This window comes from Podarcis bocagei (genome assembly GCF_964188305.1).
Source record: "Podarcis bocagei genome assembly, chromosome: 11".
Taxonomy (NCBI): Eukaryota; Metazoa; Chordata; class Lepidosauria; order Squamata; family Lacertidae; genus Podarcis; species Podarcis bocagei.
In genome coordinates this window covers 65,249,649-65,274,718 of record NC_138136.1, presented here as the reverse complement: position 1 = coordinate 65,274,718, position 25,070 = coordinate 65,249,649, and the positions used below count along the sequence as shown (strand labels likewise).

The following is a 25,070-nucleotide window of genomic DNA, read 5'->3' as shown; positions in this document are numbered from 1 at the left end:
TGGTGGGGCCTGATCCACGTGGGCTGAGCAAGCAGAGCCCTCCTCTCCTGTGAGCTTCCTTTCAACAAGGCCCGGCAACTGACCAGGCCAGCAATGCCTGCATTGTGTCGCGGTGGCAGCGTGTGGGGAGCCCTCCATGGCCCCTGCCCCATCGCCCCTAAGAGCTGGGCCCTGGGCAGCACTTTCAAAGGGACAGGCAAGGAGCAGGAGACTTGATGGAAGCAGCAGCGCAAGAGCCGCTCTCTTCCGTCTCCTCAGGTGCTGCTGCTTTTCCTTTCAGCAGTCCCACGTAGGTAATTAACCGCCCCCCCCCCGGCACACCCCCCATTGTTCTTGTACTGGCTGTTCTGTGGGAGCAAGTTCAGCTCTCTTGGCTGCCTTTGAAAGTCTCCCCCTTTCATGCTATTTTGATCTCGCCTGTGCCGACAAGGGCGGACTTTCCACGCCAGCTTCGCTCTGAGCCGGCTTTTGTGCTCCACGGAGAGCGTGAGGGGCACTCGGACCACAGGCCGGGGCCTGCCAGAAGGCGGAGGCGAGCTCTCCGGCTCCCTTACCAGCTCCTCGTCCTTGAGAGAAGTTCGGGTGGCCATGGCTGAGGTAATTCCGGCCTTCCGGGACTGGACCAGCGACTGGGAAAGAAAGCAGCCTCAGTTACTCTGCACCCTTGTGCTTCTTTCAAGAGCATCGTTCACGGCTCAGGGTGGTCTCTGCGCATGTTGCTGACCCCCAAGTCAGACGCCCTGAGCTCCTTGAAGGGAGGGCAGGAAGCCAAACTAACAGGAGTGCAACAGGAGAGAAGAGGCTTCCGCGCTCCAGCAGCCTTGCCTGCTCTGCCATTCCCACCCCAAAGCCAGCTCCTCTGCCCCTGAGAGGAAGAAGGGCCCAGAAGGAGGTCACCCACTTGGCCCCCCAATTAGCTGCTCATCGAAGGGTCGCTAGTCAGCTCTTCCTCGTGTCACAGGCAGGGCACAGAAGGAAGGTCCAAGGGGGGCGGGAATCACATAAAGGGATCCAACAGACCTACTGAATCCAGCCTCTTAACTTGGGAAAAAAGGCAAGATGTACCCAAAGGATCCCCAACAGATAGATTTTTGCCCAACGTTTTGAGGGCAGCCTTCAAGGAAGCTGGCCTCTTCCATTGCAGGATATAGTTCGGACCTTCCCCGCAGGCTGTGGGTGGGGGAAACCAGCAATTCTCCTCCGTGCAAGAGAGACCACCGGGACCAGAAGGGGCAGGCACCACGCATGGAGGGTTGAGAAAGGGAGACGTGGGCATGCATGTCTGGATCCGTCCGCATGCCATATTCAGCATTGACTAAAATGAGCTTGCCCACTGGCTGCTCCCACTGCCAAGTGCACAGGGGGGCCAGGAGGCGGATCAGGGCCTCATCCACGGAGCCCCTCAGGAAAGGTGATGATGCTCACTCTGAAGGTGGCCCAAGCCCCCAGAACTAGGGCCATTTCACAGCAGGACTGTGTGGGATCCTGAAGGCACTGATGGGCAAGGAAGGGGATTGTGGCAGGGTATCTCCACTGAGCAAGCTGCAGAAATAAACAAAAAAGGGGGGGACAGCCACCAGAAAGGGAAATGCAACTAAATAGGTGGTTGTAGGAAGGAGTGTATGGTTGGATCTCCACTTACCATGGCCTGTAGGAAGAGAATGTCAGCATACAAGAGAAGCATAACAGGTTAATTCCATTAGTCCCCCCATCCCTGAAGCTACAAATGCATTGCCCAGGCTTCCTCTTTGCAAGGTTACAGATGCAATTCTCCAGTTAGCTATTATTCTACGCTGTGTGGATTAAGCAAGACTGATCTTGCTGCCAGGGCAGAAACTAAGTTCACGGCTTTCCTTTCCTTTTGCAGAAATGTTTAGGAAGTACTACTCCCATCTCAGTGTCTAGAGGAATTGGTGACATTGGCCTTGGTCAGTGCTACTGATAAGGAAGTGGGGGGACTCCTGTGCTCATCTAGTGTGTTCCTGAAATCTGTTGTTAAGTCTCAGAAATGTTAATCGAAACCTTTCTTGCTTTTAATTGTGCAGCTCTGAAAAACTATGGAAGCCTTATAACCAACCAGTGGCATAGCGTGAGTTGCCAGAACCCAGGGCAATGCAAGTATCCTTGGCACTGCCCACTGATAGGGCGGAACGAAGGGGCAATAGCTCGGTGACCTACCTGAGTGGCAGCAGCGGTGCCCTGTGAGTCTCAAGCATGGCGGAGAACAGGACAGGGGATTGGTATCTTTCTAAAGCCCTAGCAACCAGCTGTCGCCCAAATCCTCTCCTCAGTCCACCCTGTGAACTTTGGGGAATTTTCTGTGTGAGGGACTACGATTGATTTATTATTGCTACTTTTTCTTTTCTTCCTTTCAAAATTTTGCACCTTAAAGACTTTTGCACCCAGGCCAGCTGCCCCTGTGACCCTGCCCACCACACTATGCCACTGTAGCCAACTAAATGGCACGATTCCTCTATATAAAGAAATCTCCACAACTTGTTTGCCATCCCCTTTTCACCAGTTTCCAATACATGAGGCAAACACCCAAAGGAGCCATTGTTCAGAACAAGGCTCTTCCTGATGCCTAGTTTTAAACCTGCTGTATGTAGCCAATTCTCTTTCCAAATTTGTACCCCCCTCTTAGAGCACCGCCCCTGCCTTCACCCACTGCCCATGACTCCCGCTCTGATGTTTTCTGGTGTGTTTTGAACAAAGATTTACATCGCCTTGATTTACTGACTCTGATAATCTCTCCACCGTGCCAAATGCAAGGCATGAAAGCCAGCCCTTCAGTCATGAGTGAGGCCTTTCTTCAAGAAATCAGTGTCAGATTGGGTGGAAGAGACAGAGCCCTCATCTGGGCAAGAGACCATGTCATTTCCAAGTTGCATGTGGCACACAAGACCCTGGGAGGGCTAAAGAAATGCTGAACGGTGGAAGCGGCATATAAAGCAAAACAAGCAAGACTTGAAAAGGGGTCAGTCTGCAAAATACATCCACACAGCAGAGCGAGGCAAACATGACTAACACATTTGTTTCAGAGTCTACAAAACAGAGGAAATGCTTGGGAAAAGATCTGTCTCTTCCCTGCCTTCCTCACTTTTAGCTTAGCTGGACTGAGGGCAGGAGGCTGCCACGCAGAGGCCTCTGGAGAAAACTTGCTCCATCAAGAAGCTGCAGCTTTTCAAAGGAGAGTTTGCCAGGAATCCACATTATCCAGGTCTAACTCATCATAAGAGTCTTGTTCCTATAACATTTCTGCACTTGAAGGAAAAGCAGTAAATACCACTTCCATTATATTCATGGAGGGGAGATGGGGGCAGGAAGTCTCACCAGGTCACTGACAAGTGGGGTGGGCTTCTTCTTGCGCAGGTCAGGCATGCTGTCGATGCCATAGAGACCCCCGGCTGGCCTAGAAAGCAAAGGGGGAAATGAATGAGGGCAAGCAGTGATGGCACGCCACAAGTTATAATCTGTCAGCCAGATGCTCTTGAGGGACCCGGGTGAGGCCTCCTGCAGACTTAAGAATCACGCGGGCCATGCAGGATCTTGCCTTGGCCTGGAGAAACCAACACCTAAAAACACATCAGTTCAACAAGGCAAGAAATGCTCCACGCTACAAGGAATAACCTTGACGTGACTGAATGCCGAGCGGCTTTTGTGCGGCTTTAAATCTGTGAATTATTCCCGTCAGTTCAGGTTACACAGCACAGGCGCCCCTGACAGTTCTGAAATCAAGGGCGCCTTGCTCAAATCCATCCCATGTACAAATTAAATCAGGTTTTGTTCTCTTCTTTCCTCCAAAGAGGCATGGCAAGCAGCAATGGGGAAGGTGTCAGAATTCATCAGGCCATCATGGCAGCACACTCTTTGAACTCCAAAGAGCCACAACAGGAAAGCTCTTCAGACTCCTGTAATCTACATTTTAAAAGAGAAAAGCATCTGCTCATCAGGAGAGCCAGCGAGGAGGAGGAAGCCCTTCCCATTCCAGAGAAGATTATCTGTGGATTTGGGATGAGAGCCTTAGACAGGTTTGGGCTTCAAAATGATCTGATTCTAACCTGTGGGCCTCCAAACGCTGTTGAGCTACCATTTCCATCCCCTCTGTCCATCGGGGCAGCAGCAGGAGAGCAGAAGAGTCTGGCTGCCCTACAGGCCCAATGCCTGCCTCCTTTCCCCCGGTGGCAAACTGATTTGGACCTCATCAGGGAATAGGCAGAGCTCACATTTTGTGGCCCAATCGGTATATAGAAGCACATGTGCTACTTTAATGGCATTTGCCTAGTTTGGACATATTCTTTTCGGACTCCTCACAGCCCCGTTTCCTTCTTTCCTCCCTGAGCCATACATGGCATCACCACCCCGGGCAGATCACTTAGGAGCACGTTAAAAAGGCCCAATTCCTTCACACACCACCCTTTGGCAGTGAGGCAGGCAGAAATTCTGGCAGGCAAAGGAAAAATGCAACCATTTCCCTGCTCTGGAATCCATCTCTGCAGCCTCCCTGTTGCGCGGCAGGTGAACAATAACACGGAGTGAAGCTGTCAGCGAAACTTTAAATATTGCTGTACTAAGTTACATATATTTCACATTGAATAACTCCGGGGAGTGTGTTATCTGCACTGTGCTGGAAGTCTATTGCCCTCAGGAGAACGCTTGTCAGCTTTGATAATACCTTGTCACGCTGATGCGCACAGACGCTTGGAAAAACGTGAGCGGCAAAGTTAGAGACGAGCGGATGGGGATAATTGGCTTGTGTGCAACAAGCACACGGCTAATTATCGCTGCAATGGCAGCAAGGAAAAGGAACCTCAGACCCAAGCCAGGAAGCCTTCACCCAGAAGGGAGACAGGATTCAGGGCACAATACTGCCCCCCGCTCAGCACAGCCCATTTCCCCTGAATCCAGCCCCCCCATAGGTTTCCTTCCTCATCTCCCCTCAAGCTGGATGTCCTCCAGTCTCCCTGACCCCGGCTCCTTTCTTTCCCTCTCCAGCTGCCCTGCCTTGCTCCTGCCCTCCTGCTCTTTGCATCCACTTCCATTTGCTCAAGAGTTTTTACAGAAGGGGGGGGGGTAGAGAAGGAGGCCATGGCAAAGCTCATGGGGCCTAGCCTTAGGGGGTTCTGCAGAGGGACAATGGAGGAGAGCAGTGCCCAGGCTAGCGGCCTTTGGGATCATGTGTCCACACCCCAAAGGCTCCATTTCTGTTATCTATGATGGCAACAGGTTAAGCAGAAAGCCAGAGAAGGTGCCTTAGGGAGCAAGTTCACACTAGCAAGTTAGTGCAAGTGGCCCCAGTAAAAAAGGTTGGTCTCTTGCCAAGGACAGGAGGAGGTGGTGGCGGCTCAGGCAAGCATGGAGCCTCAGCTTCAACTCTCTGTCTGACACCCTCCCTGCAGCCTCTTCTCCAAGGCACCATAATAATATAATAATAATAATAATTTATTATTTATACCCTGCCCAACTAGCTAGGCTTCTCCAGCCACTCTGGGCGGCTTCCAACAAAATATTAAAATACCGTAATACATCAAACATTAAAAGCTTCCCTAAACAGGGCTGCCTTCAGATGTCTTCTAAAAGTCTGGTAGTTGTTGTTCTCTTTGACATCTGGTGGGAGGGCGTTCCATGACCTCAATGACGCTGCCCCCTGCAAGGCAGACTTTTGGCCAGGATAACTCCCCAGCCACTGCCCAGGGCTGGCTGATGCTTCCGTTCAGCAAGGGGAGGGTGGGGGGCTTTTGTGTTTCCCCCTAGTTGCAGCTGGCATGGCTGGAGTGAAGCATGCTGGGGTACATCTGCCCCTCTTCCAAGGCAGCTGAGCGCCCTGAGTGTGTGCATTTCACAAGCAGCTCATGTGAGGAGGCGCTTCGCAGACTCAAAGAAACAAAAACAGTTCCCTTGCCACCTCTGGGCTGATGGCCCACAAACCTCCCAGCACAGGGGGAGTTGCTAAGCAGCGCAGCACATCTGCGGGTGTGGCAGGAGGAGACGAAAGAGAGACGCCAGCTCGGGAAAGAGGCTCATTGAAATTAAAGCCTCCCCTCGTTTAATTTCATGTTTGATTAGTTTTGCCTAATTCATTGTTTGGAAACCTGATTTATATGCAGGGAGAGAGGCAAGTCAGTCTCAGGCAGACGTTTCGGGGTGGAGCTTTCAGTGCCCCCCTGCTCAGTCCCGCCGGCTGCAACAGCACACCAGCCCTCGGAGGGAGCAGAATTCAAATATTACAGATCAAAGCCATATGGCTCTCATCAAACACACGAACACATTTAAAATCAAACAGCATGTAAAATGGTGCCTTCCCGTCATTCTCCTGGCAAGCCTTCAGTTCCTAATGGGGGAAGGCGGCAAGAGCAGGTGCAGAGACACCCAGGAGGAGGAGGAGGAGGAGGAGGAGGGAGATCACACCAACTTCACCGGCTGCCCTCAGAAGGTCCTTTGCAGGGCAGGCGAGAAGCTCCAGGCCAGCCCCTTAAGAGAAAAGCTGGTGGGGCTGCAGCCGGATGAGGCACAAGTAGGGCTCCCCACCGCCCCTGCCCTGGCCTGCCCTCCAACTCCAAGGGAAGCAGAAACAGGGTCTGCCAATTCACACCTGCCCACATTTCCCAATGCAGCCACAACCGTGACAAGTGGTCATGTGGACAGGGACCTTATTTTGCCACATTTCCTTCACGGAAGCGATAATCCCTATGAGCAGTGGGCGAAGCCCTCTCTTGCGCAGGGAGGAAAGGAGTCTTCCGTAAGGCAGTGACTCAAGGAAGAGGGTGTCCTCTTGGCCCAAAGGGGGGCAGATGAGAAAGGACTTTCTCACGCAGTGCACAGGTCTCTCTTGGGGTACTTCTCAAAGGAACGGCCTCTATGCAGCCTGAGAAAAGCAAAGGGGGCCAGGCTCCCACCAATACTGATGGGAACCTCAAGGATTTTTTTGGGTGGGGGGGGGATTCAGCTGCGTGGCTCAGGGAGCAACCTGCAGACCTGCTGCAGTGCTCAGGGGACTCCGCTACATTGGTAGGACATGGTGGGCTTGGGCTGGGTTTGCGGCTTTGAGGGGCTGCAAGCAAGGGGGCGTGAGGCTCAGAGAGGGGCTTGGTGGCAGGGAGCTCTGGGAGCAGGACCAGACCGGGGGGGGGGGGGGAAGAACCAGCCAGAGAGGTGGGGAGGGTGCAGTGGAGTTAAGAGTTTGGGGTAGGGCTAGGTTTTGCTCAGAGCAGACCCCCTGAAATGATCTAATTTAGTGTCTGCCTCCCTCCCTGAGTAATTGAAGCTCATGCACTAACATGGAGACTCGGAGAGGCTTGTGTGCCATTATTACTTATTAAATTACTATACTGCCCTTCGTCCAAGGATCACAGGGCAATTTACAATATAAAAACAGAAGTTGTCAAAGGCCACTTACCCTCCTTTGAACCACGGTGACTTGGACGGATCGCCATCATCTGGACCCTTAAATTTTTTTTTAAGAGAGAGAGAGAGAGAGAAGAATTAATTGTGCTGAGCAAAGTTCAAGCCAGCTGCAGAGTTCAAAATCAGGGAGGACGTTTCATGCACGAAAATGCACACAAAGCGCTTCATGTTCATTAGCACCTCAGAGGACGGCAGGGAGGCTGTGCTGCCCAGTGGTGTTGACACGGAGGCACACAGGAGAAGGGCCAAAAGAGCCTGTTCAGTGCAATGTGCTTTTGAGGGGGAATCAACCCACAAACATTTCTTTTTAAAAAAGCAAACCAAGAGTTTGGCAAGAGCAGATCCTACGAGTTTGATTTGAATCTGTGAAGTCCCAATGTTGCCGAGAACATTTCCAAAATACTTATTTATTGAGAGCACGCAAACAAACAGAACAAACGGACGTAAGGCTACGGACACTGGAATCGAGTCACGCATCTGCCTTCCCTTCGGCCCCTCTGAAACCAGGGGAAAGTGCCTGGTCTCTCACTGCTTTTCAATCCCTAAGCCAGGAAACAGCCGGGGGGGGGGGGAGCTTCTGTGAGGTGCCAGAGGAGCCTGCCAGCTGTTCCTGGCACCTGCACCACCAAGGAGCTGCAGCAGCAGCAGCAGCAGCAACCATTTAGTAGCAGCCTGTTTCCTGGAAGAACAAATACATGCTAGACAAATTCCTGAAAAGCAGCCATCCTTGCCTAGAGAGCACAAGGGAACAAAAGGCTCATCCAGGCAGCGGCATCCACTTCCAGGAGAGGGAATGTCTGCTCAAATTCCCCAGTCTGAAGAGAGGGCGAGAGAGAGGGCTCTGCCACCTCCATGGCTGGCTTCCAAGGCTCGCGACACAAGCGGCCTCACAGTCTGTGCAGGAAGCTGCCACCAGGATGAGTCCCAGAATGAGCACCGAGAGGAGGCAGGCTACTTCAATTGGAAACCAGATATTCTAAGGTCCACAGCACTGTTGGAACCAGAGCAGCCAAGCAGTGGAACAGAGGCAGGCAAACAAACAGTGAAAGGTGAAAGGAGGAGCCCCTTCTGGTCAACTGCTACCTTGTTCTTGGCCTCCTCAGTAGCCAGTTACCAAGTTTCTGCTAACTGCACCAAGGAAGGCAATCTAACTGCCCTTTGAATGAGGAGTTCAGGAGTTCATGGGCAAAGGAGAGAAGGGGAGCTTCATTTCCCCAGCAACACTTTCTCCGGCCAGCACCTTGTCTCAGAGGAGGGCAATTTCCACCCAGACCCCTCCCTGGGAATCCGCGGCTGCCCAGGACTTCCTCTCAGAGGAATTCCTACAAGAGCAAAGGTGGAGGAATCAACAGGAAAGCTGCCTGCGCCGAGCAAGTCATAGATCCATCATGTGGCATTCAAGAAATCCACTCATGTGAAGGCACGGCGCCAGCGCTAGCAGAGATGACGTGGCCACTTTGACTCACTCCTGTGACACACGAGAAGGGCAGCACAAGGGCTGGCTCACTCCTGTCGTGCTTCTCAACTAGCTGTAGGCATCTGCAAGAACAGGATGGTGGCCCAGACAGACCTTGGGTCTGATCCAGCTGCAGGTCTCCTCTGAGGTGCCTGGGCTTAAGTCTGCTGGCTTTGTGCAAGGATGCAGTCAGATTAAAGCGACAGAACATGTATTTGGAGTCCAGATCGGCAGTCAAATGAAGCAAGCCCACTTGGGGAAGCACTATTTAGACAAACATAAGCAAAGACCTCTGGATGCACGGCCTTCTCACCCTGGAAACTGTGCATGGAGACTATCAAATCTTAAACCAAAAAGTCAAATGCATGATCTCACTAAGAAACATGTAGACAAACCTGAATTAGAAACCTGCTTTGCTTTTTACAGAACGTTGCTCTTGGGCTTCATCCCTTCTGAATAAAATGGCTAGAAATGGACAATGAGTCTTTTGAGTTCAAGGTAGCACAAGGATAAAGCCCTTGTTGCTCGTAGCCTGCAGACCCCTAAAGACCATTTCTGTCCATTTCTGCACACTGTTTCCAAGAAACACAAAACAATTTTGCCCAGAAGCACCAGAAGGAATTATGGCTCTGCCAATCCTTAGAATTAGTAGCAAGTCTTCTGCCAAAGTGACAAACACAAAATAATATTTATATTTTAAGAACTGCTGCCCAAGAGGTAAAAGTTGAGTCTCTGTGACCCAGATACACACACACACACCAGGTAACCTTCCCAAGGCACACAGTACATTTATCCTCTGCTGGGACTGCGAAGAACTGCGTACGCCCAGCAAACATGAATTTGCAACATCAACAAGGTGTTAAGTAGGAATGTTTTCTTCCTTTATAAAAGCTACCTGCACTGAACAGACTCCTCTCAGTTCATACACAAGATCAAGAATTCCTCCCAAGACTGTTGCATGCTGAACTTGCCAAGAGACTTGGCGGGGGGGGGGGTACTTCAAGGGTCAGCCAAACAGCCAAGTGACAATTCGACAGGGCATGCACAAATAACACACTGGAGTGTCAAAAGTAGGAGACACACTGGTTAGAATGAACAGTATATAACCTGAAGTTCTCCTCTACTTCCTTCTGCAAAGGAGAAAGGGGTGGGGGGAACACAAAGGAGAGGAAAGGAGAGTCACACAGTTAACACCGAAAAATTATGCTGTTGACCAAGTTTGGAAAATGAAGCAAAGCAGTGCAGAGATGTAAAATTTCTGTATCACCCCCAAAATCCCTAGTAGGAAAGGTCCATTTAGCTTGAAAAACATGGGCTCAACTTTGTACACTGAAGGTGCTGGAAGGTTGGGGTGGTTATGTTTTTAAAATGAATTTCTGTTGCAGTTTCAATAAAACACTCATATTTCATTTTCTTCTTAGCATCAGCAATATATTGTGGGCATAGAATCTTAATTACAAGTAAACCTTTTAATTAGCATAGCATAGTCACATCTGCCTCGAAATCCACAACAGTACCAGGCACCTAAAAAAATCTTGGCTCACTTAAGAAGTCATGTCCCCTCTCCTGAATGATGACCCACAAAGCCCCAGGGATCCTGAGAGTGGGCTGGCTCCCACATCCCCCTGAGAGGATGTCTTTGAGGCTGGGGCAAAAGGGTCCAGGGAAGCTGTGGTGACACAACATTCAGACAACTTTTTGTTCCATAAGGAGGGGAAATGCAAAATGCTTCTGTTACAAAACTGCAGCACTGTCCCAGAAGCTAATACTATGAACGAAGAAGGTTGGATAAAACACCACACACTGGTTTATCAAGTCTAAATAACAATTCCATCAAACGCTATTGAAGCTTTCGCTAAACAATTTTTTTAAAAAAATAAAATGCTTTGAGGTTCTGTCCCTCAGGACAAGCAAGCTAGCAGGGAAATGGATATACATACAGCTTTTTAGCAAACCCTTCAATTCAAAACACCCCACCTCGTGTATAAAAAAATGTTAGGGAGGTTATTAGTGGTGCTTGGAACATTTGTTACACCAGGCAGTCCAATGAAAGGCCAATGAGTGGCACAGGCAGGGGGGTCTTTCTCTCTCTCCCTCCCTCCCCACACGACGCACTCTTAAGGCTCAGGCAGACTTCCTTTTGCGCTGCGTTTCTGGGCCCAGGTCTGCACTTTAAAGCTCCATGTCTGAGCAGTTTCGTTTTCTCTTCCCTGCTGCTTTCACAGGTAGAGCCCACATTTTACCAATGAATGAAGCAAACCACAATTGGGTTCCCCGCAGATTGCTATTTGCTCCGATTCAGCAGTAAAATGTGGGTTTTTACCTGGGAGGCGCTAGGACAAAACAAACAAACAAACTGTTTGGACATGGAGTATAAAGCATGGACCTTTGCCTGGAAAGTGTGGCGCAAAATGAAGTCTGGATGAGTGTTACTGGCAGCTCAGTAGGCAAAGCCCTCGATTCAGGACCTTGGACAGCACCATATCAGTCTCTCTCAGCTGCTCAGCTTCCCTCCCCCAAAACCTGATATAGATCAAAGGGCCCCAGGAAGCCCAAATCCGGGGGGGGGGGGCATGTTCAATCTGGTTTAATTTGAGAATAACTTGAGTGTACATGCATCATGCAGTAGAATATGGCTTTTTACTTTTAAGAAAGTTGCATGGATAGTAATTTTAATCCATAATGGTGACTGCTGGCAAAAAAACCCAAAGCCCAAGTGTGGCAGTTATTGTCCAAAAAGTAGATGATCCTTGGCTTTCAAAAAGTGAAATAAAATTGGGGAGGGGGTTAGGATTATGCCTAGAGAGAGAGAGACCCATGCCAGAAACACAGCCAACCATCACCTCAGAAGTTCATCTGAAACTGTCCCAAGGAAAATGCCTGGCAGGCTATGCTCTGAATCAAGCTTCTTCATTACAACCAAGGCGCATTTTCTTAGTAAACGTCATCTAGTTTTTCTTGGGCATAAAAGAGCAAAGAAAGAATTGGGGACCTAGGAGTCTGAAACATCAGGCCCACCTTTGCCCCATTCTCTCTCTCTCTCTCTCTCTCTCTCTCTCTCTCTCTCTCTCTCGCTCTCCTGTTTTAAATTCTAAATCTCCCATTCCCTAATGAAAACATGCACAAAAGGAACACACATGAGCAGTGATTTAACAGGTGGAGGAGAAATGAATCCTTCTCCCATCTGTTTTCTAAAGAGAACTGAAGCATTACTTGAAAAACCTAGCACTAAATTGCTGGCAGATTTTAGCAACTGTTCCCATTTCAATTTTGGTAAATATTTGTTGTCAAATCAAAAGAACAAGAAATTAGGAAAATGAATAGTTTGTCACAAGCTCCCCAATGGCACCACAATGTCAGCCATTTATTTCAAAGGGCTTCTATTGTTGTTCTTAATTGTTACCTGAACACAAAAGGCTAATGTGGTTTGCAGTCAGAAACTGCCTCTACTTAGAAACCAGCTATTCTGAGTAAGATCAAGGTTTCTTATGAAGGAAGATGGCAAATGCTCCAAACTTTTGCCAGCCCTCAGCAGAAACAACTTCTCTGCCTCCAACCCTAATAAGCTGATTTTATAAAGACCTGGAATAAATTTTCTAGGCCACAGGATGGATGGCTAGGGCATATTAATTTACTAGAATTATCATTACCTGGGACCATTTTGTGGCAGGATCCTTGCGTCATAAAAACCACTATTTCCACAGTAATACTGAGCTCATTACAGCCTCAAACCTTCTGTACTATCCATAACTCTGCTAGAGAATTTTACGACCCATGATTTATGAAAATCATTTAAAGTGTTGAAAGTGCTGTGCTGCTTTCCTTTAGTCCTGCAGAGGAGGAAATCCCCCACAACCCTGTTTTAGAACGACAGAAATCAAATGGCAAGAGGTTTCAACCTGCCCAGAGTGGGAATTGCAGCCAATCACAGCTCCTGCAAGTTTCCCACGTCTTCCTTGCATGCATCTCGCCTTCAAGCATCAAAGAAAGGTGCACCTAAGGGAAGTGGTTGTTCCCCCAATGTGTGGAGCAGCCTTCAGCCTGTGAGTGAGCAAGGATGAGAGTCCAGCTCTCCCAAGCCCAACACTTGCTCAACTTGATGTTCTTCCTTCCGAAGCACAGCTACGACAGAACACGTTAAAAGTATTTGGAAAGCCGCTTTAAGCAGGGAAAGATGAAGAGTTGGGGGGAGACATGAGGCTTCTTTTGGAAAGTGGGAGTTGCTGTCATCCCACCATCAAGAGCCCTTTCATACACTGCAGAAACACCGAGTGCCTTCCGTGTGTGCATGTGGCATGCCCCATAAATGTGAGAGATGCGCATGCAGAGTACACTATGACTTGAAGTTGCCGCTGTGGGAAGCCACTGTGGTTCTGGCCTGGGCGCATGGACTGCAGGGTTCTGAGAGAAGTCATTCTCCCACACAGGGCAATGTGTCAAACTGTCCTAGGCATGATGTTCCGTCTTTGTGTACTGCACACAGCAGAAGAAGGAGGGGAGAGAGAGCCTCATCTTTATCCTTGGAGACAGGCGCTGCTGTCAAGTGTGGTGGAGGGGGCTACTGTGGGCCCACTTGGGCGCAATTTGGGAAAACATGCATCACACATGAGAGTCTGGAATCAGGTGGGGCATTCCTTAGGGGGAAACGGAAAGCACCTTTGGCACTATACCCAAGGGTCAAGTGCAGAGGTGCAATTTCAAATATGTGCAAATCTTTTGCTTATTTTAGCGAGTGAGCAGGTGGTGCCCCCCCACCCCCAAGACATGGTCCCTTTGCAGCTCAGTAGTACATAAGGACCAAAGCAGCTCCCTGAATCTCACTGGGTGACACTTCTGATGAATTTTGCTTCTGCTCTTCCCCTTTGCTCTCCTTCAAGTCTCCTTATTGCTACCTAAAGTCAAGCTCCACTGTTCTGAAGTTTGATTTCACAAACCCTCAAAGGTAAAACACGAAGCCTAACCCAACTGGAATCTCAAGTGCCTACGATTGCTAGGAAGCAGCTCACATGGACCCCACAACCGATTATCATCTGAACAGTCCTCAATATAAACTCCACAGAAGAGGGCTCTTGAAGCAAGGCACATGACAAACATAATGGAGGGTACGATCCACATGAATTCTGCACTCCAACAGAACACCTCTTATGTGGATTTCTCAAGGGGCATTATTACATGGAGGGAAACAGTGCTCTAATGGAGCTCTTCCTTGGAGCTGGTTATTTAAACATTTCAGGCGATATCTCCCAGCAGATTTCAACTTCCCTGGCAAATTTATATGGGAAATGGCAACTGGCTCCTGGTTCAATTTTTCCCGTGAAAGTAAACAGACATGGAAAAGCTCATGCTTCCAAGTGGATCCCCTAAGCAGGTTAATGGAATTGGAAACACTTTCCCAACATGCTTTCAGTTTGCCAAGAAGCAGATCTGAAGTCAATGCCTGCTTCCTTGGAGATAGAACATCACAAATCATTTGGCAGACCTCCAGAAACTGGGTTTCTTTTGGGGTTTTTTTGCATTTGTTAAGGGTGCAGAGATAGGGCAGCTTTTGTCTTTGGCTCTTATCATCTGCTATCTCTGACCAAACTTCAATAAACCATTTCTATTTAATCATTCTGCCTGCAGCTGCTAAACTTTCTGACAAAAAACGAGCAAGCATTTCACCAGCAAATCTCAAGAACTTTGGGAGTACCTGAATGAATCTCTTCAGCCGAGGAAGTCCAGCTTGCCTCCTGGGCCAGCTCCTTCAAGAGCCTCCGACGCATCTGCCTCTTTTCCCTCAGGACATTCTTGAAGTTGTTGATGCACTTGTTCAGGTAGATGGTCTCGGCACACACCTTCTCGAGGCTCATAGGTCGGCACCCGCTGGGCTGCGCAGGCGCAGAACCCGGATCCTGCTGGGCCTCTCCAGAGGGGAAGGGCTGCTCCACACAGCTCTCAGAATCTAGAGGGGGCACCAGGTCGGGGACCGGAGCTTCGTCAAGAGGCAATGAAGCACTGGGGAGATTTCTCTGCATCGGGCCCACACTGTCACTGCTCACAGTCGTGTTAGCCTGGCTCTCAGAAGACTGACTAGGGGGAGTTTCAGCAAAGGTATCCAAGCTGCCGTGCACACTTGGGCTACGGAGGGCAGGAGCTGGTTCATTGTTCATATGGAAGCTCTTTTCCCCTTCAAGGAGGACTTCTGGGTCCCCAGTCTCCAGTTTGTGGAACACCACCTGCAGCGCAGACCGGAAGTGATTCAGTGCTTTGCCCAGTTTGTTAGTGTAAAACCTCATGTCCACAAGATCAATGCTGTCCCGAGAGTGCTCAAGGAAGTACTGGGAATTTTCTAGGACATCCCTGAAGACCTGATCAGTTGGGTCTTGCTCGTTCAGGTCAATCTGGATCATGTCTTTGAGCGTCTCACTGCTGTCAACCAATTTGCGCAGAGGACCATCACAGCTGGGAGTGGTCATGGCCACCGGTGCCTCCTCCAGGAGACTGACTTGCTCAGGACTGAGAAACTCCAGCGTGGTGGCATCACAGTCCGTCTCGCTTTCCCCTGGAGTCAGCCCTCCTGCTTGGTCCTCTTCCACAGGAGAGGAGCTGCCCTTGGTGGCATTTTCAGCATCTGAGGCACGTCCCCCTCCTCCCTCACACAAGGCGGGCACCTTGCCCAAGCACTCTGGGGATGGCAAGGAATCCCTGCCTTTGTTCTCATGCCCAGGGCCTTCCAGCTTCTTGTGGGATGCATCAAGGACTCCAGCGGAAGAGCTGCTTTTGTGCAAAGTCTGCTCACTACTGCCCATTATTTGCACGACCCTCCCCACTTTTTCTTCAAGTTCAGCAATTAAGTTGCTCTTCCTAGGTAGGGTGGATTTCGGTTGAAAGTTAAGCCTCTCCCCTACGCGGCGGTGAACCTCTTGGCAAGCGTTTTCCTGCTGAGCCTGGCAAGAGTCCACTTGGAGCTGCCCATCTCCGTCCGTCCTGACCACTTCCCCACGAATGTGCAAGGAGCCCCAGTGGTTCCCACTCTGGCCTGGCAAGGGCAAGGTGCTCAGCTGTGCCCCAGGACCCACCTGGCCATTCTGCTGGCTTTGCTCACTGCTGGTCACAATGGTAACTCCTGCACTTTGCAAAAGAATCGATTTCTGGAGAATGAAGTCTCGCTGCTCAGCGTTAGCAAGCTTTACAACAGCAGGTCGTGGGGCCAGCTGCTTGCCTGCTGCTGCACCAGATCTGTAAGCATCCTTGATGTACTTGCTACGCTGAATGCCATTGAAACAGTGGTACTCTGACAAGAAACGGTGGACTAGCTCCTTGGTGTTCTCCCCCTCCTGCTCTGGGATGCCATAAAAATACAACACTGGCTCTCTGACGGGCCCTCCCAGGAAGGGCTCCCTGGCCTTGGCCTTTGGCAACGGGGAGTTTTTGCTGGTGGGGCCAGAGCTGCTCTGCAGGCCCTCAATCTCACTCAGAACAGTGTCCACGCAGCTGGAGACTTCGTCCACAGAGCCTTTGATCAAGGTGAGGTGCTGCTGGAGCTCAGCAATCTCGGTCTGGATGCGACTTATCCCTTGGAGCTCTTTCACGATGTACTCAATGACATCGGCAGAGCGGTCTCTGGGCCCAGGGCTGCAGGGAGTGTAAGCGAGGGGCTTGTTTGGAGGACAGGGCCCTTCCCCTTCTCCTTCCCCAGCAACTCCCCTCCAGCTGGTGCCAAGGCTCAGGGCAGCGAGATCGGCTTGCCCCTCGGGGCTCTCCATTTGCTCCAGAAGGCTCTCTGCGGCCAGGCAGCCAGAGACGCCCCCTAAGTCACACTGACTTGGAACTAACGCCTGTGGGGCTTCGATGTATCCATCCCAGTCCAGCCCACCTTTACTGGCCTCCCTGGTCCCAGGGCTCCTCCCCTGAGCAGCGGAAAAGTCACTGCTTGCAGATTTTCTATTGACGCCACAGACAAAGGTGTCCGTTTCTATTTCCACGAGGGAAAGCTGCTGGTGGTGATTCTGGCTCAGGGAGAGCTCGCTCACCGGCCCTTGCAGAAGCTTCTTCATCTTCTCCTCCAGAAACAGCAGGGCCTTCTGCTTCTGAGAGGGCTGCCCAGTTAGGAGTTTCACAGCAGACGTTCTAAGCACAGAAGCAGTGTCATCTTCTAGCCTTAGGGTGCCTTTGCCAGCGCACATCCTCAGTGGCCACGTTGGCGCCCTCTCATCATGCCACAAAGCGGCAGAGGCCTGTGCCCCTCACTGCCTGCCCAGCAAGGCTCTCTCGGCCAAGGATTAAGACTCATCAGAAGCTGCTGTCAAGAGAAGGGACAAAGACGCTGTGTATCGGAGTCAGTGGAGAAAAAAGCGACACACACATTCACACACACACACACACACACACACACTATCTTGGGCCACGTAATCCAACAAAATTGCACCCGTGCAGCAGGACAAATCTATTTTTGCAAGCATGCCGGTATAACCTGCTGTTCCATTTCAGCCTTCCAACTGAATGAAGGTCCTGGGGCCAAGTGGTGAGCAGGAAGGTCTCCCTGACTCTTGCAACAAGTAAAGGATGCCTTCACCTTCAGCCCCCCCCCCCAATTTGCTTTATGAGAATGGTTTCCTTTTCCACCACGGAGACTGGAATTTTATCGAAATTGAAGTCTTAGCAGCAGAGCCCCCTCTATTTATCCCCCTCAAGTACAATATCCTGGCCTATCCATTACCTGCCTAAAGTGCTCCTTGGCGTGCAGCCAGCAGCTCTGCCCTGTTCCCTAAGAGGCGCAGGCCAAGCCAGTTCCAGCTTCAAGGTACGTCTTTGTATGGGCACAGATTTGTCTGTCTGCAGCTATCATTTTCACAAGAAAAATGATGAAAGATCACACAGAAAAGGCCTTGCCTGCATACAGAAGCTTTCTTTTTATAGCTTTAAGGTCATCTGCTAATATCCTAAAATCAGTTAAGGGAAGGCTCAGCAGAACCACTTAGTCCTCATCCCTTAATGAAGATACAGGCAAGTGAACAGAACGTTCTCCCCCTCCCCATGTTGAAGGTTAGATTGCAATCTCCTTGGCAGCAGGAATACACTTCTTTTTATGAATTTAACAAAATTTGCATGCCACTTCATTGCGCAAAAAAACTTCAGCGGTTTGGAAGAAGATAGGTGCCTCTTTCCTTGCTGTTACTCTAGTGGGCACTAGTGGCATGAGAGACGTATATAATGCAGAAGACATTTTTATTGGGCCACTCCTCACAACTGAGAAATAGGCAAGGCTTCACAGAATTGAAACCTTGGACAATTACATAATTCTACACCAACTGTGACTGGCCTAGTAAGCAAGAAACTCAGCCAGTTTCTGTAACTATTATTTTGCATCGGTAAGAAAGATTTACCATAAACCTGGTGAGAGTTAACATTTGCAGTTGTTCCTTAAAAATAAATAGGGGTAAAATAGTGGGTGCTGAAGGGTCCTGGAGGAGGAGAGGAGCAGGCACTCGGAGCAGAGCCAGGAAGTCCAGTTAAACCCAGTGACACCACTGAGACCGTGAAAGCTAAGATCCAGGACAAAGAAGGCATTCCCCCTGACCAGCAGAGGCTGGTCTTTGCCGGGAAGCAGCTGGAAGATGGCCGCACGCTCTCCGACTACAACATCCAGAAGGAATCCACCTTCCACCTTGTGCTGCGTCTGAGAGGGGGCTTTTAGGTGTTAACGGAACTCCTTATTTGCAAGTTGCCAATAGCATTTGTTTGCACTGTAGCTGTTTAATGTCTTAATATTGTAAGGTAAATAAAAGTTTAAGTAACTGCTTGACTGTTGGTGTAAATGCTAAATAAAAGGTTGGGGGGAATTGTATTTTAATATTCCGTTGGAAGCCGCCCAGAGTGGCTGGAGAAACCCAGCCAGATGGGCAGGGTATAAATAATAAATTTATTATTATTATTTTGATTATTATTATTATTAACAACAACTGTGGAACTCCCTCCCACAGGAGGCAGTGAGGGCCACCAACTCGGATGGCTTTAAAAGAGGATGGGACAAACTCATGGGGGAGACAGTGATCAATGGCTATGGGCCACGCTGGCTATGCTCTGCCTCTGCAGTTGGAGACGATATATATGCTTCTGAATGCCAGTTGCTAGAGACACAGGAGGGGAGGGGGCTTTTGCGCTCAGGTCCCTTTGGGGCAAGTGAAAAGCCAAGGGAGAGTTCTGAGCAGTACACAGAACAGCCTCATCTCCACACACTGGCTCACAACTTGGGGGACAGTATTCAAAGAAGCATTTAAATACATTATTCCGGCTCCTACACTACTTTTAACCCTGCCCAAAGTAGAAACCCCTGCAGGCTGTATTTCCTATGTGGATTTGCATTCCTCAGCTTCAGATGCCCAAGGACCCTCCTCAAAGAGGGGTGCCCTCTGTTCCAGCAAGCCCCCCAGCCTAGCTCAGCACAGCACGGTCTGCCGACACTCAACTCCATTCAGAAACTGCTGGAGCAGCAAAACAAAACCCGCTTTTCCATGCTCAGTATTCAGCATCCCAGAGCAGCGTATTGTGTGAAGCACCGTCTCTTTCCAAGTTCTACTGAAAGCTGTCTGCTTTTCTGCTTACTTTTCTGACTACGGACTGGAAGGCTGGGGCAGAAATCTTAACAATTAAGAAGGCAAATTTTTTTCTGATGGAAAAAGCTTCAATTTTGTTTAAGAGAAAAAGCCGCCGGACTGTTTGGAACGTGTCTGCAGGATTGGCCTGCTACTTGTGCGTTCCCTTGAGGGCGAGCGGCATTGCCCTGCAAAATCTCGTTTCTTCTGAGGGCACATCAATGACAGTGCCACCGTTTCAGCCCACAGAGTAAACAGCCATTCATTTCCAGTGTCAAAGAAGACTAACTATCTCTGAGTGACTAAGCACATGGGAGGGGGCAGGACTGGAGACGCAGGCATTGGAAAAGGGAAGAGGGGTCTGTACCAAAAGATGGCTGCCCCCCAGATGAAGTTTCACACCCCAACCCAAGTACAGGAACAATCCCCTAAGAGGAGATGCACTGCTTTGGGAGTGGGGGCGGGAAGAGAGGCATTTATCGCTAGAAACCTTGTTTGAAGTTTGCTGGGCTTGCAACTTCCACTGAAACCGTTAAGGACCATAATGGGAACGGGTGCAAAAAAAAAAACCTATCCCCAGAAGCTCAGGCTGGATAAGCAGTTTATGAAAATATGCAATAAAAACATTCTAAGTTGTTAAAAGCACTAAGACCAGTCCCAGAAAGGAAATGTTTTATTTTTTCATGTTTAAGCTTTGCAGTCAGCAGAGAAAGATGACTCCTTAGCTGTGGGGGACCCCACAAGAGCCCCCGCCTACAAGCCCCTGCTATTCAAAGCTGGCCTGACAGGCAGAGGGCACCATCCAACGGCCACGTTGTTCCTAATGAGCCGCAAGGGAGTCGGCAAGCAAAACCCCAAATTGCTGCCAAGGAGGTGGCAGAGACCTAGCAGGGAGCACAAGGGAAAACAAGGTGCAGCCCCTTTGGGTGCCATCACATGCTCTGTATCAGGGTGGCTAAATGGTGTGCAGGCTGAGAACCACATTGGCCCTCTGGGGGTAGCATATCAAGGGGGGGGCAGAGCACACAGTGGGCATCTTTCAAAAGGGCACATGGGGGGGGAGGTCTTGGGGAGCTACAAAAAAAACAACCACCTCTTGGCAGCATGGTATCACAGCAGGGGACCTACGGCAAGTAGTCAATAATAAAAAAATAAAATTGGGGAAAACTGGGGGGTCCTATCTGGGGGCACAAACGTTTGGGCATCATGGAATCACAACAAACCAATTACTATTTTTTTAAAAAATACCTTTTTTGAGTCTGGAATTCTATGACACCCCAAGGATATTTGTGTTCCTGGAGGACACAAAAGCTTGGAGAAGGAGAATCGTGGCCAAAGCAACAAAGTTTGGAAACTGGCAGGTGGAGGAGGGGATTTATAGCTTTCAGCTCTCTGCCAGTCCAACAGTGAGTAGGGAGGGAACATGGAGGGCAGTGTCAGGATTTGACCTTAGGATTACTTCTGGTCCTAAACTCATCTCAGCAGCAATCAAACTGGATCTTGTGGTTGCAGCATACAGCTGATCAGATACCCTGAGCAACCCCCACAGCAACAAGGGAGAGAGAAGGGGAGTTTTTATAAAAGCACTCCGATCTCCAACCCCACCCGTGGGGGGCTGATGGATAGCAGCAGCACATCTAGGGTGGGACAAGGAAAGAATCTCTCTCCTGCTGAGATCTTCCTCCAGTAGAATCTCAAAATAGCATTCAAGAAGGCCCCCCAATGTGGACATGTGTATCTGCCTCTTACGGTGACTGAAACAATGGGGAAATAAAGAGCAAGTGGGATGATAGCTAGCCAGCCTTGCAATTCTGCTAACCAGCTTTCAGGTGATAAAGGATGCTCCTTTGGTATTAAGGGCCCAGAAAAACTCATTTGAAGATAAGCTGATCCAGTCAAAGATACTGTTGCCTTGCAATAATGCAGCCATTAAGATGCTGAAATAGCTAATTGAAGCTCCTGGGAAAACCAATCAAGTTGGAAACATCGATCAAGAAGAGTTAAACAGTAAGACACTCCTTGTCTCCTAATGCTAAGGATCACCCAAGTAAATTGATTGGAATCACAACACAGAGCTCACACACAAAATTCACCACCGCAAGGCACCATGTGGGGAAATGGCTGGAGAAGCTTTTTTCAAGGCTGACACAAATCTGTCTGATAGACACGGGCAAAGCTATTAGGTTTTCCATCTGCCTTTGGTAGCCGTCTCCCTCTGGAGAACCTGAGGCCAGGGATCAGCAACGAGGCCTCCGGACTCCTCTCTCATGCTCGGCTCGCAAGCCTGGAGAGCATGGGCTGGGTGGGCCTAATCCTGCAAGGCAAACCTGGCCGCCTTGCTTTGGGTTCGGCTTGCAAGGCTACAGCAGAAGCCGGAGAATAAAAACTCACAGCTGAGTGCCAAAGGAAAGGTTGCTATGGCAGCCCTTCTCGACATGCGGCAATTCTGACACTTGCTGGGAATTCTTACACGGCACCTTTTATGGCCAACGGAGGACTACGCCTGCTTCAAACGAGGCCTGGCCAACGTGCCGGGATGATGCTGCTTTCTTGGCTCCATCATCCCTGGAGGCTGGCAAGCAAAGATTGCAATTGCAATTTGATGACACTTCAGGACGACAGTTTCTGTCCTCGTTGCTTGCTTCCCAAACTGTTTATTTTCTAAAGCCTGATCTGCCAATAAGCAAGCTGCTAATCTCAGCGAGAGCTGAAGCAGGCACTACGCGGCTGGATGAATCACGTTTCGGAAGGTAGAGAGCCGAATGAGAACGCTTATCAAAGGGAAAATATTCTAAACTCCAGCCAGAGCAAGCACATGCGCTAGCAAGTCGCTCACCAAGCTCAGAAGGGAATAGAGACTCAGATCAAAATGTTTATAGAAGAAAACGGGAAGCAAAGAGAAGGATGCAAAATAAACAGATGTGGAGTTGCTACAGCTGCCTGAAATCCTGGAGTGCAGCTGCCGATCAGGGCAGACAATGCTGAGCTCAATGGGCCTGACTCCTAGGTTCCTACATCCATCTCACTTGTTGCCAATCTCACAAGATTCATGGGAGCCATTGCAGAGGCTCAGACTGGCACAGCCTCTTGTGCCAAGGAATGCATTTGGGAATGTAAAGGGACTCAGGCATCCCAAGCCAAGCTACAGGTCCCATGACATCCTAGTTACATGGCAGTCAGAGGGGACACATGTGGCAGAAAGCAACAAAGCTTTCTGGGGGATGAATGACAAGAACAGAACACAAACTGATTGGTACAAAAAGCCAGTGATAGAACTTGTCAAGTCACTCAGCCTTGAGTAACCAATGCTGATTGCTACAAGGCTCTGTCATCCTAACTGCTTCCTCCTACGGAAGGGAGAGAAGCCACCTTGAAAGACCTTCCCATTCTCCTACTTGCTAAGAAAGCTTATCATTAATGCCTCATCAAGATAAGCTCTATGAACAAAACTGAGGCACCCATTAATTTTAGTTAACGTTAGGAGCATTTCAACAATTGGCTGGTGACAATTTTCCTTCAGAAAGGTAAGTAAGCGAAAGGGTAAGCGAAAGTAAGCCTACGCAGACTAGCCTACTCTTTGAACAATCTAGAAGCAAAAGTCAACAGACATGGAAACCTACTCTTAGGAACAAGGTATGAAAATTCCAGTAACATTCTCCATAGATCAAGGAATAGCAGATACATTGCAGCCAGAAATATGCGAGATTCAGAAGACATTTGACCAACTGATTGCAAAGTGCAAACACTTGAAATGTGCTTGGAAAGTCCTCTGGGAAAACCTGAAACTGGGGGCACAGATGCCCAAGGGGGGCAGTGGACTGGCCACTAAACATGTTTCTTGTTGGCAAGAATGAAGTTTGGTTTCTGACAGCACGGCAAGGTATTTTGTCTCTGCTCCGCACGAGGATTTAAAGCAGGTTTTTAGCCAGGCAGACATGAAGCGGCAAGAGGCATGGCAGCTTCTGTATCCAAGGGTGACACCATCGCCCCTGGGAGAGCTGCAGGTCAGCCGCGGCCCATGCCAGGCTCCTCAGATCTCTTTCCCTCCGGACTCCTCTGCAAGGAAATTTGAAGCATGCCAGTTGTTTGCATGGGGAACTTGGGTAAGTGATGTCCTGGACAACGGAGGCTGCCCGCTAAAAGCTGTCCTGGTGACACCCAAAAAGAAAAGCAAACCACCTGCAAGCCTCCTGTGTCATTGATTTTATGTTTCTGAACAATCTCCATAAAAGAAATGAACTCTGGTGAATCTGTGCTAGATTGCCATTTCCAGGCAACTGGCTGAGGAAGTTCACGCCCCTTTCCAAGACTGTGGGTCATCACTAACATGGGATTCTAACAGGGGCAGCAATGTGCACCCCTGAGGGGAAGGCTGCCTTTTGTCAAAGCAGCCCTTTCCACTCCCAGATAAACTCCAGGGCCTGGCAAACGGGGCTTCTGCAAAACCGGGACCCAAGTGCCCAGCCTGGGAATTAGAATGGCAAAGCAAGATGTCAAACAACAGTGAATTTCAGCACTCACATTCCTCCCTGAGGAGCGACTCTCTGTCACTCGGTTCTACCTTGTCAGCTTCACAAGTGGCTTCACACAACAATTATGTGAGGCAGCAAGAAGCTTTTCCTACTTCTGCCTCTCGTGCAAAGCAGAATCCCAGCCAGGGATACTGACAACCCCCAACACAGAGCTGGCTTCAGCCGGGAGAGATGCCAGGGTTCTCTTTTGGATGAAGCAGGAGGGCAAAAGAAGGAATCGCAAGGCGCTCGGCACTTACTGCTCTGCCTCCCTCTAGCCTGTCTCAAGCCCCAAACGGGGGAAAGAGTTCAAGGGCAGAAATATTTTCAGCTTTGTGTGCATGTGTGTTTCAATTTGGTGAAGTCGCTGCTGAACAAAATAATTCAACAGGCTCCCTAACCATGTGCCCTTCAAATAAGATTCTTCACCATAAAGTAAGTAGTCCTCTCCCCCCCCCCCATGAATCCCTTAGATGCTCAATTCCAGTTGAAACAATTGACATGTAGGAGTCTACCAATCCTAAAAGGAAGCGCTCTGATTTGTGAGCATGAAAGGCAAAGACAGAGCATGCCAAAATACTCCAGTTGAAGGCTGCTAAGCATTAAGGGAAGCCAGCAGGTCAGGACCTCTCTCTCTCTCACACACACACACACAAACTCTCACACAGAGCCGTCCATCTCCCCCACCTCTATGGAGCTGCCTCAAACTTCATGCTTGCAGTCTTAGAACTTACCTTGCGGCTAAAACACACAAAAGCATAAGGAGATGCAAACGGAAAAGAAACTTGGGGAAATCAAAGGAAAGCGAAGGAATAGGAAAGCTCCCTTTCCCAGAAGGAAGAGGCACGGGCGAGCCAACGCCTGTCCCACCGAGGGGTGGGGTCTTTCACGGGTCGTGGTGGGAAAGGCATCGAGCTCCACAGCATCCAGGAAGTGCAAAGTGGAAGACTTTTAAAATCAAAAAAATCCACAGCTGCCCTGAACCCGAAAGGAGAAACAGCGAAGCCAAGGAGCGGCGAGGTCACTCTGGAAGCGCTGCTCTATTGGGGCCCTTCCCCAGGCACAGCGGGGCTCTCCAGCCTGCCTTCGGTTTCCCAGACAGCCAGAGGAGCAGCCCAACTTCCT

The 25,070-nt window shown here is 49.7% G+C and overlaps 1 protein-coding gene across 10 annotated transcripts in view; it reads right to left on the bottom strand.

Moving 5' to 3' along the window:
* Positions 1-25,070, bottom strand: part of UNC13B (unc-13 homolog B) — a 179,745-nt gene that overhangs the window by 64,807 nt on the left and 89,868 nt on the right. For 9 of the 10 annotated variants that reach the window (XM_081212557.1, XM_081212561.1, XM_081212563.1 and 6 more), the window contains 3 exons: positions 7,397-7,443; positions 3,334-3,412; positions 555-629 (listed from right to left, as the gene is read on the bottom strand). In XM_081212557.1, the coding sequence (XP_081068683.1) occupies positions 555-629; positions 3,334-3,412; positions 7,397-7,443 (201 nt within the window). Of the gene's footprint in view, positions 1-554; positions 630-3,333; positions 3,413-7,396; positions 7,444-9,967; positions 9,991-14,549; positions 17,142-24,679; positions 25,062-25,070 lie in introns of those variants that run through there. The other variant, XM_081212565.1, reaches the window with a different exon arrangement.